Source organism: Bipolaris sorokiniana (genome assembly GCF_000338995.1).
Source record: "Bipolaris sorokiniana ND90Pr unplaced genomic scaffold COCSAscaffold_1, whole genome shotgun sequence".
Taxonomy (NCBI): domain Eukaryota; kingdom Fungi; phylum Ascomycota; class Dothideomycetes; order Pleosporales; family Pleosporaceae; genus Bipolaris; species Bipolaris sorokiniana.
In genome coordinates, this window is record NW_006911895.1 from 3,124,661 (window position 1) to 3,137,537 (window position 12,877).

The window sequence follows — 12,877 nt, forward strand, 5'->3', positions numbered from 1 at the left end:
GAGCCACTCTCACTTCCAAGACACAGGAACGAGTGACATGTGATTGGACAACCCGTCAAGCGAAATCGTGACTGGTGTGAAGTGTCGTCACATACAACGCAGCGGCTGATGTGACGAAAAGCGTCTCGACACGTTGCCACATGCGCTGTTCTGTCTTGTTAGTTGTTGCAAGGTATGTACGTTTGGCTAACCCAAATCAATATATGTATCGAAGTCATATTCACAGGCGTGCACCTAAACCCGCAGTATACGAATGACGGTTTAGCTTAGACTCGCAGTGTCCCCTTGGACGTTTATTACATATTGGCTAACGCTGTTCACCTACACTCTGATTTTAGTATGCGCCAACTTCCTTTGCTTTGGCTGGTCTTTGCGAGATGAAGCTTTGTTAACGCCTTTTCAGCAATACCTCAATATCAATTTCCATGCTCTCAAGTACGGGAGTTATGTCTAACTTGTCTAATACTGAGTTTTCTGCACCTATATGCATGCCCGTTAATGCTGAGATTGCCATTGTCCACAGGACAAGCGAGAATACTGATCTAACCGGTTATAGAATAGCACCGAAAATGGTCACTGGAACAAGAACAACAGGTGAATTTTCACACAAATTTTCACGTCTTGATCTCCTCTTGAGCTTTCACATCTTGTACCGCTCATGAGCGCAGCAGACAATGTCCACTAATTCGCTCGCGATATTGTTTGCCGACCAGTCTTTTCCTTGAAAAAAACACACCCACTACCGATGCATGGATACGGGTTACGATCCACTGCACCAACCGAGAGATCGCATATGCAATGCGATAGGTGTTCTCCTAAAACAGGAGGCTCGTTTTTGCCTTCAGAGGATTGTGCACAAGGTATCCTGTATAACGAACTGGAGTTTCGCAGACATGGGCCGCCACACAGTCAGCAAGCCCACCCTCCGCCTCTGGCTTTCTTTAGCGGCTCAGTGAATATGACACTCATAGAGTATAGATATTGGTTAAATCATTGATTTGTCATCAGTTCATTACAACTCGGCACTTTGGCGGAGTGGTTAACGCGCTGGCCTGCTAGTCCTGTACGGGAAAGTTAGCCAGTTCCTTCGGGAGCGTGTGTTCGAATCACACAGGTGTCGCACCAACCAATCTTTTTTTGGATTTCCTTCTTACTTAAGACGTCAATTCATGTCATTTCCATCTTTTGTTGAAGCTCTGTGTACTGCCGTCTTTTTGCACTCATGCTGTAAAATCAACGGCACAATTGTTTCTACCGCAGCAAGAACAGAGCGGGTACTAATGGAAGTGAGAAGCAGATTACAATATTTCGTGCAATTTCCGACTGGTACTAATGGTATGTACGACGTGTGCAGTCTCCACATCTTGTAGACTACATGACATTACACATATCTGGTCCTTGACTCTTTGCGCCAGCTTCAGTTGTCGTCTTCGCGCTTGTTTTCGCAATATCTTCTAATACTTCGCGGCATAATTCGCCCGTTAGCGCACTGCACTCTGCATAGCGATCGCAAAGCATCTGCTGTGCAGTCTGTACCCCTTCATGGGGCATAACACTAGCGCCTTTGCCTTTCTTATCCGGCCCATGTTCCTCTATCGTCCATTGCTTTCTAAGATCCCTCTTCAGTCCCAAGACCATGACCGGCAGATTCTCATCATAGTTGAAGTGCTTATTCACAATAGGCAGCCATGTCGTTGACAAGGAGTCGAGCGAGGCGCGCGAGGAGATGTCGTAGCAGAGGATCACGAATTGGGGCTTTAGAAGGGTGTAGTTATAAGGCGAAGCGGTATCGAAGAATTGCAGTCTATATGGACGGCCGTAGAGTGTGATGTCGAAAGCGAAGGGCTGGTCTATATCGCGCAACGTCGGGAGCTCGTACGGTGGAAGGTCGTCGCCTCGGGGTTGGATACCGAGGCTCAGGCGCCTATGACCATGTCAATAGTGTACACGATGGCTTTTATGCGCTATCATTTACATGACATGCAGTCTTCGAAGGCGTGCTGTGGGAAACGCCAAACGACACGCGATGCTTGCCAGACTTACGATAAGAAGGTCGACTTGCCGACTTCTGCATCACCAAGCAGCAGCACATTGATCTCTGGAGGTATTGATGCATAGTCCATGTTAGAATCGAATGCCTTGCGGCATAAGTTGTTCAGAGCGGCTTCATACTCGCTATCGCGACAGAGGTTCAAGGGTGACGGAGGTGCCTAGGCACGGAGATAGGCGTTAACGCTATCTTGGCAGAGAAGCGCTAAAGATGATGGTATATTCATCATTGCTCTGTTTTATTTCTACACTTGGCTGGCACTACTTACTCTTTTTTCTCGTAGGACTATCGAGATCTGATTTTTGCTATGAATCTTTCTGCATCGTTAAAGCATTTCTCAAAGTGGTAATCATTCTTGGGTTACCAAAAGGTGTTCTATGCTACTAAATGCTAGCAATGTTCTCAAGCTCCGAACGGAACATCGACTGGAACCTATAGCAACCATTTTCTCGAACTAACGTACCGCACTAAGTATGGTGTCTTTGGCGTCTCTAGGCTGGCCAGTTACCCCACAAGCGGACCTCGTGCGTTTATCTTCCGGAGCTTCAATGAACCGAACAATGGCAATTTCTAGTACGTACATGGAGAAAGTCCTATTTTCCCCTAAAGATCCAACCAATATAAGATACAGCCAACCTAAAGAGACCATGCAACCACGATCTGTCATTCGTAGAATCCACAAAGCGGTCGGCCTTCTACGGTTACATCGTATGCAACTAGACAACTGACATTGCGGAATATACTATCGTCAAAGCAAGATATGTCACTAGTGATTAGGCTAGCTCGTAGCCGATGAAGTTATTCGCTTGACCATTGATACATGGTCCTGCCGGTTGTTAGAAGCGCAGTAGTTTCTTTGTTACTATTCTGGATATCGTAGCCTCCAAATGACTCACATTGTGATGATTGCGGCGCCGATTTGGCAAGCATTGCCCTTCCAGAAGTTTGTCCAGCGAAGTACTTTGACAAAAAAAGTAGGGGCTGGTTCTTGTGTAGGGTGGTTAGAGTCGGTTGACGTACGTAGTATGTGGTACGTGCACGACGCGCCTGAATGACAAGATAACCTAGGATGAACCGTGGAACATTGCCAGTCCTATGTATGTTCATATTTCTTCTTCCTCAATTCATCGCTAACCAGAGATAATAGAGAAATTTCCAAAATGTCGCCCCCCTGGGGCTGTGCAATTCGCAGCTGTATTCCCGTGATAACGTATTGACGGGTGAAAAGCCACAATCACGGGTGCCTTGCTAACGAAATGTCAGTCGGCTTGGCGACACAATCATCCCGCGAACCAGGAGTCTGGATCCTAGGGATTCCGTTTATTATGCCTGCTGTTACTTACAGCCCGCACGCTCTTTTGCGTTAGGCTACATATTTGTTTGGCCGTGGCTCCGAGATAACAAGTTGGACCTGCTGAGAACTGCTGGGCATGCACGCGAGCCAAGCACGCTTGCAGTCTTGGAGGCTTGGGTGATAGCATCCTGAATTACCAAATGAGGAAGCTGGTAAATATGTCCTTGTATCCACATTGTGCCACGGCAGGTTCTGTGTCTTGATGTGGAATACATAACGCCGTGTTGTGGCAACATTCTACTTCTCCACGCCCTGCACTCATAGCTTGTTGCAGCATTCTTCTTGCAGTTCATCATGAAAGTCTCCACACTTCTCAGCCTGCTTCCAGGTGCTGCAATCGCTTCTGATGTGCTGAGCGTCGCCTTCTACGCAAAGGAGAAGAATCAACTGTACGATTTCATCTCCGCTAACAGCGAAGTCGACTATGGTTGCCGCCCCCAAGTCCTGGCTGCCGGTAATGAGCACAAACTCCATGCTGTGATTTCAGAAAACCACTTGGATCACTTCAAGCGCAGCCTGGATCCTGAACTCGTCCGTGTCGAACTCTTGGACAACTTGAACAAGCGCCAGACAGCTACCGCGCCTATCGGTAGCGGCGACCGATTCAAGGGAGGAAAGATTGCGCCCCGCGGTCTTGGTACGAGGAAGCCTAGCGAGTATGCTGCTCTTCAAAAAGCAGGTATCCTCAACGCAGATGAAGTCTACACTGCTATGAAGGGCCTGGAGAAGGAATACGGCATGACCCTCTTCACAACACCACACAAGACATATGAAGGCAATACTATTATTGGTGGTGTCGCGAACAAGGCCGAGAAGATTAAGAAGGATAAGCAGTACATCTACTTTACCAGCGGTATCCACGCTAGAGAACGTGGTGGACCGGACAACCTGATTTACTTCATCTCCGATCTGCTGTATGCAAACAAGCACCGCATCGGACTCACTTATGGCAACAAGACGTACACCAACAGCCAAGTGAAGAAGGCTCTCGGTGCTGGTGTTGTCTTCATTCCCATGCTGAACCCCGACGGTGTTCGCCACGACCAGGCCAACAGCAACTTGTGGCGCAAGAACCGCAACCCAGCGTCGTCCCGACCCAACGAGCCTCTCAGCGTTGGTGTGGATCTTAACAGGAACTTTGACTTCCTCTGGAACTTCACCGAGAAGTTTGACCCAAGCGTCTCCCCAGCCTCCACCGATCCATCCTCCCAAGCTTTCTATGGCACAGGGCCATTCTCCGAGCCTGAGACCAAGGACATGGCTTGGGTCTATGACGAGTTCCCCAACATTCACTGGTACATTGATGTACACTCTGCTGCAGGAACACTCCTGTACTCTTGGGGCGATGACATTGACCAATCCCACGATCCCGAGCAAAACCTTTTCAACCCTGCTTATGATGGCAAGCGCGGCATCGTTGAAGACACTACATACCTGGAGTATATTGACCAAGAAGACTGGGACAACATCCGTCTGGCCGCAAACCGCACCACTGATGCCATGGCGGCTGTCGGTGGCCGCGAATACATTCCCCAGCAAGCCGTTGGCCTGTACCCCACCTCTGGTGCTTCTGACGACTGGTCTTTCAGCCGCTGGCACGGAGACAAGAGCGTCACCAAGGTTTACGGTTACACTATGGAGTTTGGATATGCCACCAACTTCTACCCTACCGCTGAAGAGTTTGTCCAGAACATCATTGACACCAATGCTGGCTTCATGGAGTTCATTCTTACTGCTGCCGAGATTGGACTCAAGGCTTAGTCGAGGGTGGCTCGAGGAATGAGCGTGTGTAGTTGATGAAGTTATGAAAAAAAACAATGAAAATAATTATAGTAGTAAAGTAGTGTTAGTAAATAATGTATTGCACATAAATCAAAGAGCAATATCGTCTTTCAAAGATTTTACAAAACTAGTGAATATGCCTATTGACATCTCAATACCACTCGGTATTGGCTACTCTTGAAGATAGAATGTGTAGAGTTAACAAAGCCAATATTGAGGTGGTAGATTCAGAGTGGAGGGAATCAAGTGCATGCTGTATACAGCAGTAAGATGTGGTCAGAGATTATGTATTTGTGGACTTATCTTCTGATACGATTTACATACAATGAGAGGTTGTCTTCACGCATCTCCCACGTAGAAAGACACAACACGACCAACGCTAGTCCAAAGCAGTCTAGTTTCACCACCCTCAGATGCACAAGCAAAGCACATGCAGCTCGTCACAACGGCAGCCTGCTAGTGCCCCTCCTTTCCTTCATCAAGCCTTGTAATCTGCCCAACTCCCGCATTCTAGGTTCTAGACAAGGCTCGACAGCACTATGCTTCATTATATGGGCACGCGGCAACCACCGCGCAAGTACGTCGTAGCCGAAGCAGATACTACCGCTCTTTCGGATAATCAGTCGTGCAGCATCTGCCGTTCAAGAGTATGGACACCGGAGTCATTTAGAGTTATTAATGATGCACCCATAGAGCAAGAAAGAGTTTCAGTGCGGTACCAAATCACATCAGAAGAGCTGCGGAAATCCGTCTTGGGAGGATGCGAGTTTTGCAAGACACTTGCCGACGGGATCCACGGCAAGGTTTTCCTCGATGAACTCTACGAGCGCTTGCAAGAGAGTGAAAGTTGTTCTGGAACCAATGCATCCGAAGACGTAGAGAGTCGTAGTGAGAATGCGAATAAAGAGCCAGAAGACGTTGAGCAAGAGTGGACAGATGCTTCTGCTTTCAATGAAGAGGAGTTTGGTAATGACATTACAGGCGGGTGGGATGCATGGGACGAGCGTGATACACTGATCGAGGCATGCCAATTTGAAGTCGAGATCTCCTTTGAAAGGGGACATGCAGGACATTTCACATTTGTGAATGCATACATCGAAGCTGTCGATAAGACGGACCATCCCACCAGTCTGCAAAAGTTACAAGGAGAGAAATCTCTAGAGCTGCGATATCATGTCAATAGCAAAGGTATGTTATCTAGGATGCTAATAGTGAAAAGCTTACCAAGGCAAGAGATAACAGGTCGAGTACATCGTCCATATTCCCACTTTGGACAGCAGATGGAATGCTTGGGGCAGAGACTAATATGAAGATGCTTGGAGAATGGGTGCATAGCCTTCAACCCATCGCTCAGTCTGTAGCGACAACGCTAAATTATCTGCCGTCACGCCTGATACAACTGTGCGACGAAGGCGGACTACGCATAGTCAGAACATTCGCCATCGAGGGTCACGAACCGAAATTTGCCGCACTTAGCTATGTCTGGGGCACGAATCAAACTTTCATATTGCTTAGTACCACTGAAGATATGCTCACGACAGGGTTTGGGACCGAGCAGCTTCCCAAGACGATACAAGACGCTGTCACAGTCACACGCCGCATCGGGATAGAATACATCTGGGTAGATGCATTGTAAGAGAACATTTGCAGCTACTATTTGGATTGCTGATAGAGAGATAGATGCATCATGCAGGATTCAGACGAGGATAAAGCACAGGAACTACCGAAGATGCGATCAATCTACAAGTATGCCACGGTGACTATAGTGGCCTCTGTCGCCAAATCTGCCACTGAAGGCTTCCTACACCACGTTGAAGAAAAATACGACTACTTGATCGAACCGGTCATGATACCATTTTCAGCGAACATGGTCCAGCCTACATGCTCAGAAATCGTCCTTAGTTACCCAGCAGACTACAAGAGATGGAAGGACCCTATCAACAGCCGAGCTTGGACGTTCCAAGAACTCATCCTATCAACCCGTGCAATTCTCTTCTCATACCGTGGTGTCCAAACAATTGACCGTACTAGGCCAGGTTCTGCGGACGGCATGACGTCTGGTAAAGATCCGCAGTTACCAAGTTTACCATGGAGCGGTAAGCTATTCTCTCTGGCTACTACGCCAGAAAACACGAGGCAGGTATGGCTCGCAATACGAGGAGAGTATAGTCGGCGTATGCTCTCGTACCAGGGAGACAAGCTCGTTGCAGTATCGGCCATTGCCGAGGAACTTGGCCAAACGTACAATAGTCGCTATCTTGCTGGCATGTGGGAGCGCGACCTCGCTATAGACCTACAATGGAATTGTCCACGCAATGAGACGGTGGATGATGACACTCATAACCGGAAGCCTCGAGCACAAGGTTACGTTGCTCCTTCATGGAGCTGGGCATCTGTCAGTGGCGCTGTGGAGGACTTCATACAAGTCTGGGAAGATGAAGGCAATGACGGAGGAATTGGGTACAAGAATAGCTTCGGGTTTGAAGTGATTTCCTGCGAGGTTGAGCTTGCTGTTCCTGGCTTCGAGTATGGAGCCGTCACATCGGGTATTCTGGTCGCGAGAGGTCGTATCTGTACGCTCTCTTGGCACCCCCATCCCAATGACGAACAGCACAGGCTCCTCGAGTCAGATGGTTACCTTGCAGGATTAGCCGAGGGTGATAAGAGCGGAATAGTGAACACGAGTGCGAGCGCCAAATGCGGTGAAGGTACATTGGATGCCGTTGATCCGGATATGCATGGGGGCGTTGAGGTGGTCTGTCTTGGGGGAAGATTGGTGGAGAATGTGCCAGGACGAGAGGATGTGGAAGGAATGATGCTACTGGTAACGACAGAGGGACAGTATCGTCGCGTTGGCTTTTTCCGAGTGCAGACGGGGGTATTTGAGAAGGGCGGGAGTGCAGTGGTTAGGATAGTTTGATTGGTAGGCAGGCACAGTCCTCAGTCGAGGCGCAAATGACGAAATGTGCACGTGACCGTGATCGTGACCGGCCGATGACGGTCAGCGCTAGTGGGCCGGTGCCTCTGGCCCACGAGGGCAGCCACACAGAATGGCGCAATTACTGGCCGCCCACACTGACTTGCTGCATGCAAACTCGTGTAGCTGCACACGGCGGCGAATGTGGTCGCCAGCATATTTTCCCCGGTCTGCGTGTGCAGAGTGCAGCACATGTGCATCATGCAGTAAATTTCTGCTCTAGAAGGTCTTCAGCACGGCTCGGCAGGGAAAAAAAGTGCAATAGCCGGGTAGGCGGCTGGCTGAATGACGACAAAACCACAATCCATGTCCCACAGTACACCATGTATCCTGCCCACGTCCTAAGGTACACTTGCCCAGTAGTCTGTCCGGCGCCATCCATGCTGCAAGATTAGCTCGGCTCTCTTCCCTTTATCGATAAGACGATTTTCTACGCGAAAGCTTCGCTGCCTCATCATTCCCTCCTTGTCACTGCCAGTCGCGAAAGACCATTCACCCTTACCTCGCCCACCAGCCTTCAAGATGAGGAACATTGTCGTTCTCGGCGGAACCTCTCACCCCCAGCTCACAGAGTAAGTAGCAGCACACGACGGCGTGCGGCGCGCACGGCCGCTGACGGCGCTCTAGGACTATCTGCAACCACCTCGGCATACCCAAGGCCAAGGTGCTTCTCGACAAGTTCAAGGGCGGCGAGACCAGAGTGGAGATCCAAGAAAGTGTCCGCGGCAAGGATGTCTTCATCATTCAGTCTGGTGGTGGTAAAGGTATGGAATTTCCCTGCCCACTCCACACACGCGTCGTCGCATTTTTTTTTCCCTCGAGTCGCGCAATCATCCCAACGCCAGTCACACAGCAGCATGCTTCACAAACCGCGCTAACATTTGGTGTCGCGCACAGTCAACGACCATTTGATGGAGTAGGCCTGTCCTAATGGTATAGTTGAGTCAAGTGCCTGACGTACTATAGACTGCTTATCACCATCTCGGCCTGCCGAACTGCCTCTGCGAAGCGCATCACCGCCGTCCTTCCTCTCTTCCCATACTCGCGACAGTCGGACATTCCCTATAACAAGACGGGTGCACCGCTGTCAAAGGTCCCTGGGCGCTCAAGGACCGGCACATACTCGCTCGAATCTCGCCCGCAGACGCCCCACCCAGGTCAGCCTGAGAGCGCAGGTCTTGCAAATGGCTCGGCATCGCTGCACCACCAGCTTAGCAAGATAAAGCTCGACGAGCGCAATGGCATTACCTCGAACCCTTCAAGCCCCGTCAAGACGAATGGCATCAAGCGCACCGACACGCTTGACTCGACCAAGGGAGACAAGGCTGCGTACTTTGGCACCGATCATGCCACCAACGGCGTTAATGGTACCAATGGTACTCAGACGCCCGGTGCGCTGGCACGCCAGACCACCATTACAAAACCTCCAGCTTTCGAGCCGCAGGTCGGATACCGCCAATGGGTCGCCCAGGCCGGTACTTTGATCGCGGATCTTCTAACATGTGCTGGAGCCGACCACGTTATTACTATGGATCTCCACGGTATGTGACATCGTTGTAGACACAAGCAACTGTCTCTAACAAATCTCCAGACCCGCAATACCAAGGGTTCTTCGACATCCCTGTCGATAACCTGTACGGGCGTCACCTCCTGCGCAAATACATCCAATTCAATATTCCCAACTATCAACAGGCCGTTGTAGTCTCCCCTGACGCAGGTGGCGCCAAGCGAGCCACTGCCATCGCTGATGCACTCGGCATGCCCTTTGCACTTATCCATAAAGAGCGCCGTCCTACCCAGATCAGCGACCGGCAAAACGCGACCATGATGTTGGTTGGAGACGTATCAGCTCGCACCACGATTCTTATCGATGACTTGGCGGATACGTCCAACACCATTACCCGTGCAGCGAAGCTCCTGAAGAAGGAGGGCGCCACACAAGTAATTGCGCTCATCACGCACGGCATTCTGAGCGGAGATGCCATTGATCGGATCAACGCTAGTGCACTGGACAAGGTTATCGTGACCAACACGGTACCTCAGGACGAGCACAAGTCGAGGTGCCCCAAGTTGGAGGTTTTGGAAGTGGGTAATGTGTTTGCTGAGGTATGTACAAAACTTTGGTTGATTGGAGCATACTAATAGGAAAACTAGGCTATTCGCCGCGTTCACCACGGTGAGAGCATCAGCGTGCTGTTCGATTACAGTTAGTACCTCTGCTCGTTCAGCTTCCACTACTGGATCAATCCCGCCACGCCACGCTCGGTGTCAGCTCCCTATGGACCTTGGGAGCGGTAGAGGCAGACTTGGTTAAAGGCCTTTTTTGCTCTCTTTTTCGTTTTGTTAAAGGTTGCACACTCTTGGACCCTCCTTTCGATGACATTCAGATTGGACATGGGAGTGTATTTTTGAATTTTCTGTACTTTGCGTGTTTTTTTAAGACTGCTGAGGAGCGGTATATCAAATACCTAAATGTGCATCATGAGCATATGTGCATGGATTGGCGTTTTTCAAAGGATGGTTCCTCTTACAAAAACTTTGAAATAGTCATGGCTATTTTTTTTTCGGTTCCACTGGGTCGACGGTTGGTGTGTTGTGCTGTTGCATGACCACGTGCTGTGTGGTGAGGCTTCACCCCTGTCCGAATGACTCGAGTGGTATCGTCAGTACGATGGATGTTAATGATATGACGAAGGAGAATGAAAAAGTTATTCTGAGAATTGAATATGCATGTTATCATAAATAGATTGATTTGGGTATACATTTTCTGCAACTGCAGCCCTGAGGAATTCTGCACTACTAGGTGCATCGTGTCGCTAAGTTCGTTCCTTGTCTTCATCCTCTGCTGAACCCAGCATTTCAACTCATCTTCTCATCCTCCATTTAACTAATCTCCCATCCATAGCTTTTCCTCTCTTCCCACTCAATTCCTTCTGTTGCTCACTAGCATACGCATGTGCCCAGCACTCACCGCCGTACAAATAAGCTTTCACGTCCCATAAAAGAAAGAAAAACGCCCCATCACCAAGCCCCAGCGTTTCCCAAAATCCTCAAACGCTGCATTTTCCACGTCCTCCTATCCCTCGTATGTAACAGAAGAGAAAAAAAAAGACTCTCTCCTCTTAGCAACCACGAACAAGAACAACAATCAGTTACCTAATCCCATCCTCCCACCTCCCCACCCCGCTATCCTTCCTCCGCCCCTCCTTCTCCCCCGGCGTAAACAACTCGGCACTCAACACCAGCACCGCAGGCACAACCGCCAGCGCATCAATCGTCCCACTACTCCTCCCTTTTTTACTCTGATGCCGCAGATCCATCAGCGCGTTGACTTCGCGCGATTTGATAGTTTCTTTGCGGGGCCGAATGCGGGGGGAGTCGTCGCTTTGCCTCTGCTTCAGCTCTGACACTGACGCCAACGATGATGTTGAGGGGCGGGAGCTAGAGGGCGACGGAGGTTGTTGCGATGAGGAGGACGAGCAACGCCGTGTCCGGAAGCGAGAAAGTGATGAGAGGGTTTTTGAGCGGCCGCGCGGTGAGTCTTGGACTGTGGGTGCATTTGGTGAAGACGAGGTGGGGCTGGTGATGTTGGCATTGCGCGCGGGGTTTCGGGGGGGAGGGAGGCGCGGGAGGGGGATGTTGATTTCAGTGTATAGAGGGGTGTCGTAGTGGATTTGGAAGAGGGGGTCTAGGGTGGTGGTTGTTGGAGAGGATATGGCGCAGATTGGTGGTGCGGAGTGGTTGTGTTGCGATGTTATGGGTGTGCAGGAGTCGAGTGGTGGGAAGGCCTCCGGGTAGGAGGGTACTATGCTGATGGTGTGGTCCATGATTTCTGGTTTTCCACCACTACTATCTATCTCTTTCTTTGTTGTTATTGTCGCTTTTTTTCTTTCGAGAGGGTGTGTGCAACTGGGGGTTTTTGGGATATTGTAGTATGTAAGGGGATTGTGGAAAGAGAAGACGCAGCCTGGGGCGGGAAACGGATTTGTTTTCTATACGCCCTGTGTGTCTATTGTGGCTGGTTGGTTCACCTTTTTTGTGCTATGTGACAAAAAGGTACATGGGAGGCCTAGCACAGCCTCGATTCAGGCAAACCGTGGTTTAATACCACGTTTTTCTCTCTCCTTCCTCGTTTAATCACCGAACTTCGCTCGGAATCTTTCTGTGTTAAATTACGCCGCTGCTTTTCGATATGCACCAAGATTTGTGTTCACTATGCTTGGTGGTTGAAACAAAAACCCTGGTTTACTTCTTGGGAAGACTATGGAGGTGGTTGGTGCTTTTGAGTAGTAGTTAACAACACGAATCGCGGGGCTTTGTTTGCCGTGCGAACGCGGTGTGCGTACACAGGCTGCGACTACATACGTACACATTGTACATCATTTTGTGCTGACGCACGATAATCGTTGCAGCTTGCGGTTCAGCTGATAGCAACAAGCCACCCAATTATGCGCATACATCTTGACTCAGCCGCAGTCAGAAGGGGCTGCGCGCGGGCAAGGCGGTCGGGAACCACTTTATCCGTTTGAGTCTGACCGCGGTGGAGGATTTGGTCGCCCTTGTGGCGTGAGGCTGTGCGAGCATCCCCGCATATTTGGGGGCAGCTGAGACGAGATGATTTGAGGACATTCCAGCGCCAAAATACGGGTAACAAGAGAGCCTCGATTTGTCAATAGCTTCTGCGTCCAGCGGAAGTAGGGACATCTTGGTTGTG

General features: G+C 49.9%; 5 protein-coding genes and 1 non-coding gene across 6 annotated transcripts; 4 read left to right on the top strand and 2 right to left on the bottom strand.

The window, feature by feature from the left end:
* The first annotated feature begins 1,021 nt into the window (after positions 1-1,021).
* Positions 1,022-1,120, top strand: COCSADRAFT_t4. The gene has a single exon. It is a non-coding gene; the product is annotated as a tRNA-Ser (tRNA).
* Positions 1,121-1,309: 189 nt separating this feature from the next.
* COCSADRAFT_132577 (uncharacterized protein) lies at positions 1,310-2,185 on the bottom strand. Its single transcript, XM_007697024.1, has 2 exons — positions 2,044-2,185; positions 1,310-1,924 (listed from the first exon to the last, which is right to left on the bottom strand). The coding sequence occupies exons 1-2, from the start codon at positions 2,121-2,123 to the stop codon at positions 1,372-1,374; spliced, it is 633 nt and encodes a 210-aa protein (XP_007695214.1). The 5' UTR covers positions 2,124-2,185; the 3' UTR covers positions 1,310-1,371.
* A 1,423-nt stretch (positions 2,186-3,608) lies between these two features.
* COCSADRAFT_32712 (uncharacterized protein) lies at positions 3,609-5,287 on the top strand. The gene has a single exon (XM_007696175.1). The coding sequence runs from the start codon at positions 3,699-3,701 to the stop codon at positions 5,163-5,165; it is 1,467 nt and encodes a 488-aa protein (XP_007694365.1). The 5' UTR covers positions 3,609-3,698; the 3' UTR covers positions 5,166-5,287.
* Positions 5,288-6,100: 813 nt separating this feature from the next.
* COCSADRAFT_216783 (uncharacterized protein) lies at positions 6,101-8,116 on the top strand. The gene is made up of 3 exons (XM_007697025.1): positions 6,101-6,374; positions 6,420-6,818; positions 6,867-8,116. The coding sequence occupies exons 2-3, from the start codon at positions 6,472-6,474 to the stop codon at positions 8,104-8,106; spliced, it is 1,587 nt and encodes a 528-aa protein (XP_007695215.1). The 5' UTR covers positions 6,101-6,374; positions 6,420-6,471; the 3' UTR covers positions 8,107-8,116.
* Positions 8,117-8,685: 569 nt separating this feature from the next.
* On the top strand, positions 8,686-10,374 carry COCSADRAFT_167009 (uncharacterized protein; the record flags this gene model as incomplete). Its single annotated transcript, XM_007697026.1, has 6 exons — positions 8,686-8,735; positions 8,791-8,927; positions 9,061-9,079; positions 9,130-9,704; positions 9,755-10,269; positions 10,318-10,374. 6 exons carry the CDS (start codon positions 8,686-8,688, stop codon positions 10,372-10,374), a joined length of 1,353 nt encoding a protein of 450 aa, XP_007695216.1.
* A 784-nt stretch (positions 10,375-11,158) lies between these two features.
* COCSADRAFT_216804 (uncharacterized protein) lies at positions 11,159-12,261 on the bottom strand. Its single transcript, XM_007697027.1, has one exon. The coding sequence runs from the start codon at positions 11,988-11,990 to the stop codon at positions 11,316-11,318; it is 675 nt and encodes a 224-aa protein (XP_007695217.1). The 5' UTR covers positions 11,991-12,261; the 3' UTR covers positions 11,159-11,315.
* Between the last annotated feature and the right edge of the window lie 616 nt (positions 12,262-12,877).

What these genes read in the sequence shown, in the direction of transcription:
- COCSADRAFT_132577 (XM_007697024.1), bottom strand. Translation starts at nt 2,123, where the DNA reads ATGGACTATGCATCAATACCTCCAGAGATCAATGTGCTGCTGCTTGGT. An exon ending in GGCAAGTCGACCTTCTTATC is followed by an intron (nt 1,925 to 2,043) that starts GTAAGTCTGGCA and finishes ACATGGTCATAG; the next exon opens with GCGCCTGAGCCTCGGTATCC.
- COCSADRAFT_32712 (XM_007696175.1), top strand. Translation starts at nt 3,699, where the DNA reads ATGAAAGTCTCCACACTTCTCAGCCTGCTTCCAGGTGCTGCAATCGCT.
- COCSADRAFT_216783 (XM_007697025.1), top strand. Translation starts at nt 6,472, where the DNA reads ATGCTTGGGGCAGAGACTAATATGAAGATGCTTGGAGAATGGGTGCAT. An exon ending in TACATCTGGGTAGATGCATT is followed by an intron (nt 6,819 to 6,866) that starts GTAAGAGAACAT and finishes ATAGAGAGATAG; the next exon opens with ATGCATCATGCAGGATTCAG.
- COCSADRAFT_216804 (XM_007697027.1), bottom strand. Translation starts at nt 11,990, where the DNA reads ATGGACCACACCATCAGCATAGTACCCTCCTACCCGGAGGCCTTCCCA.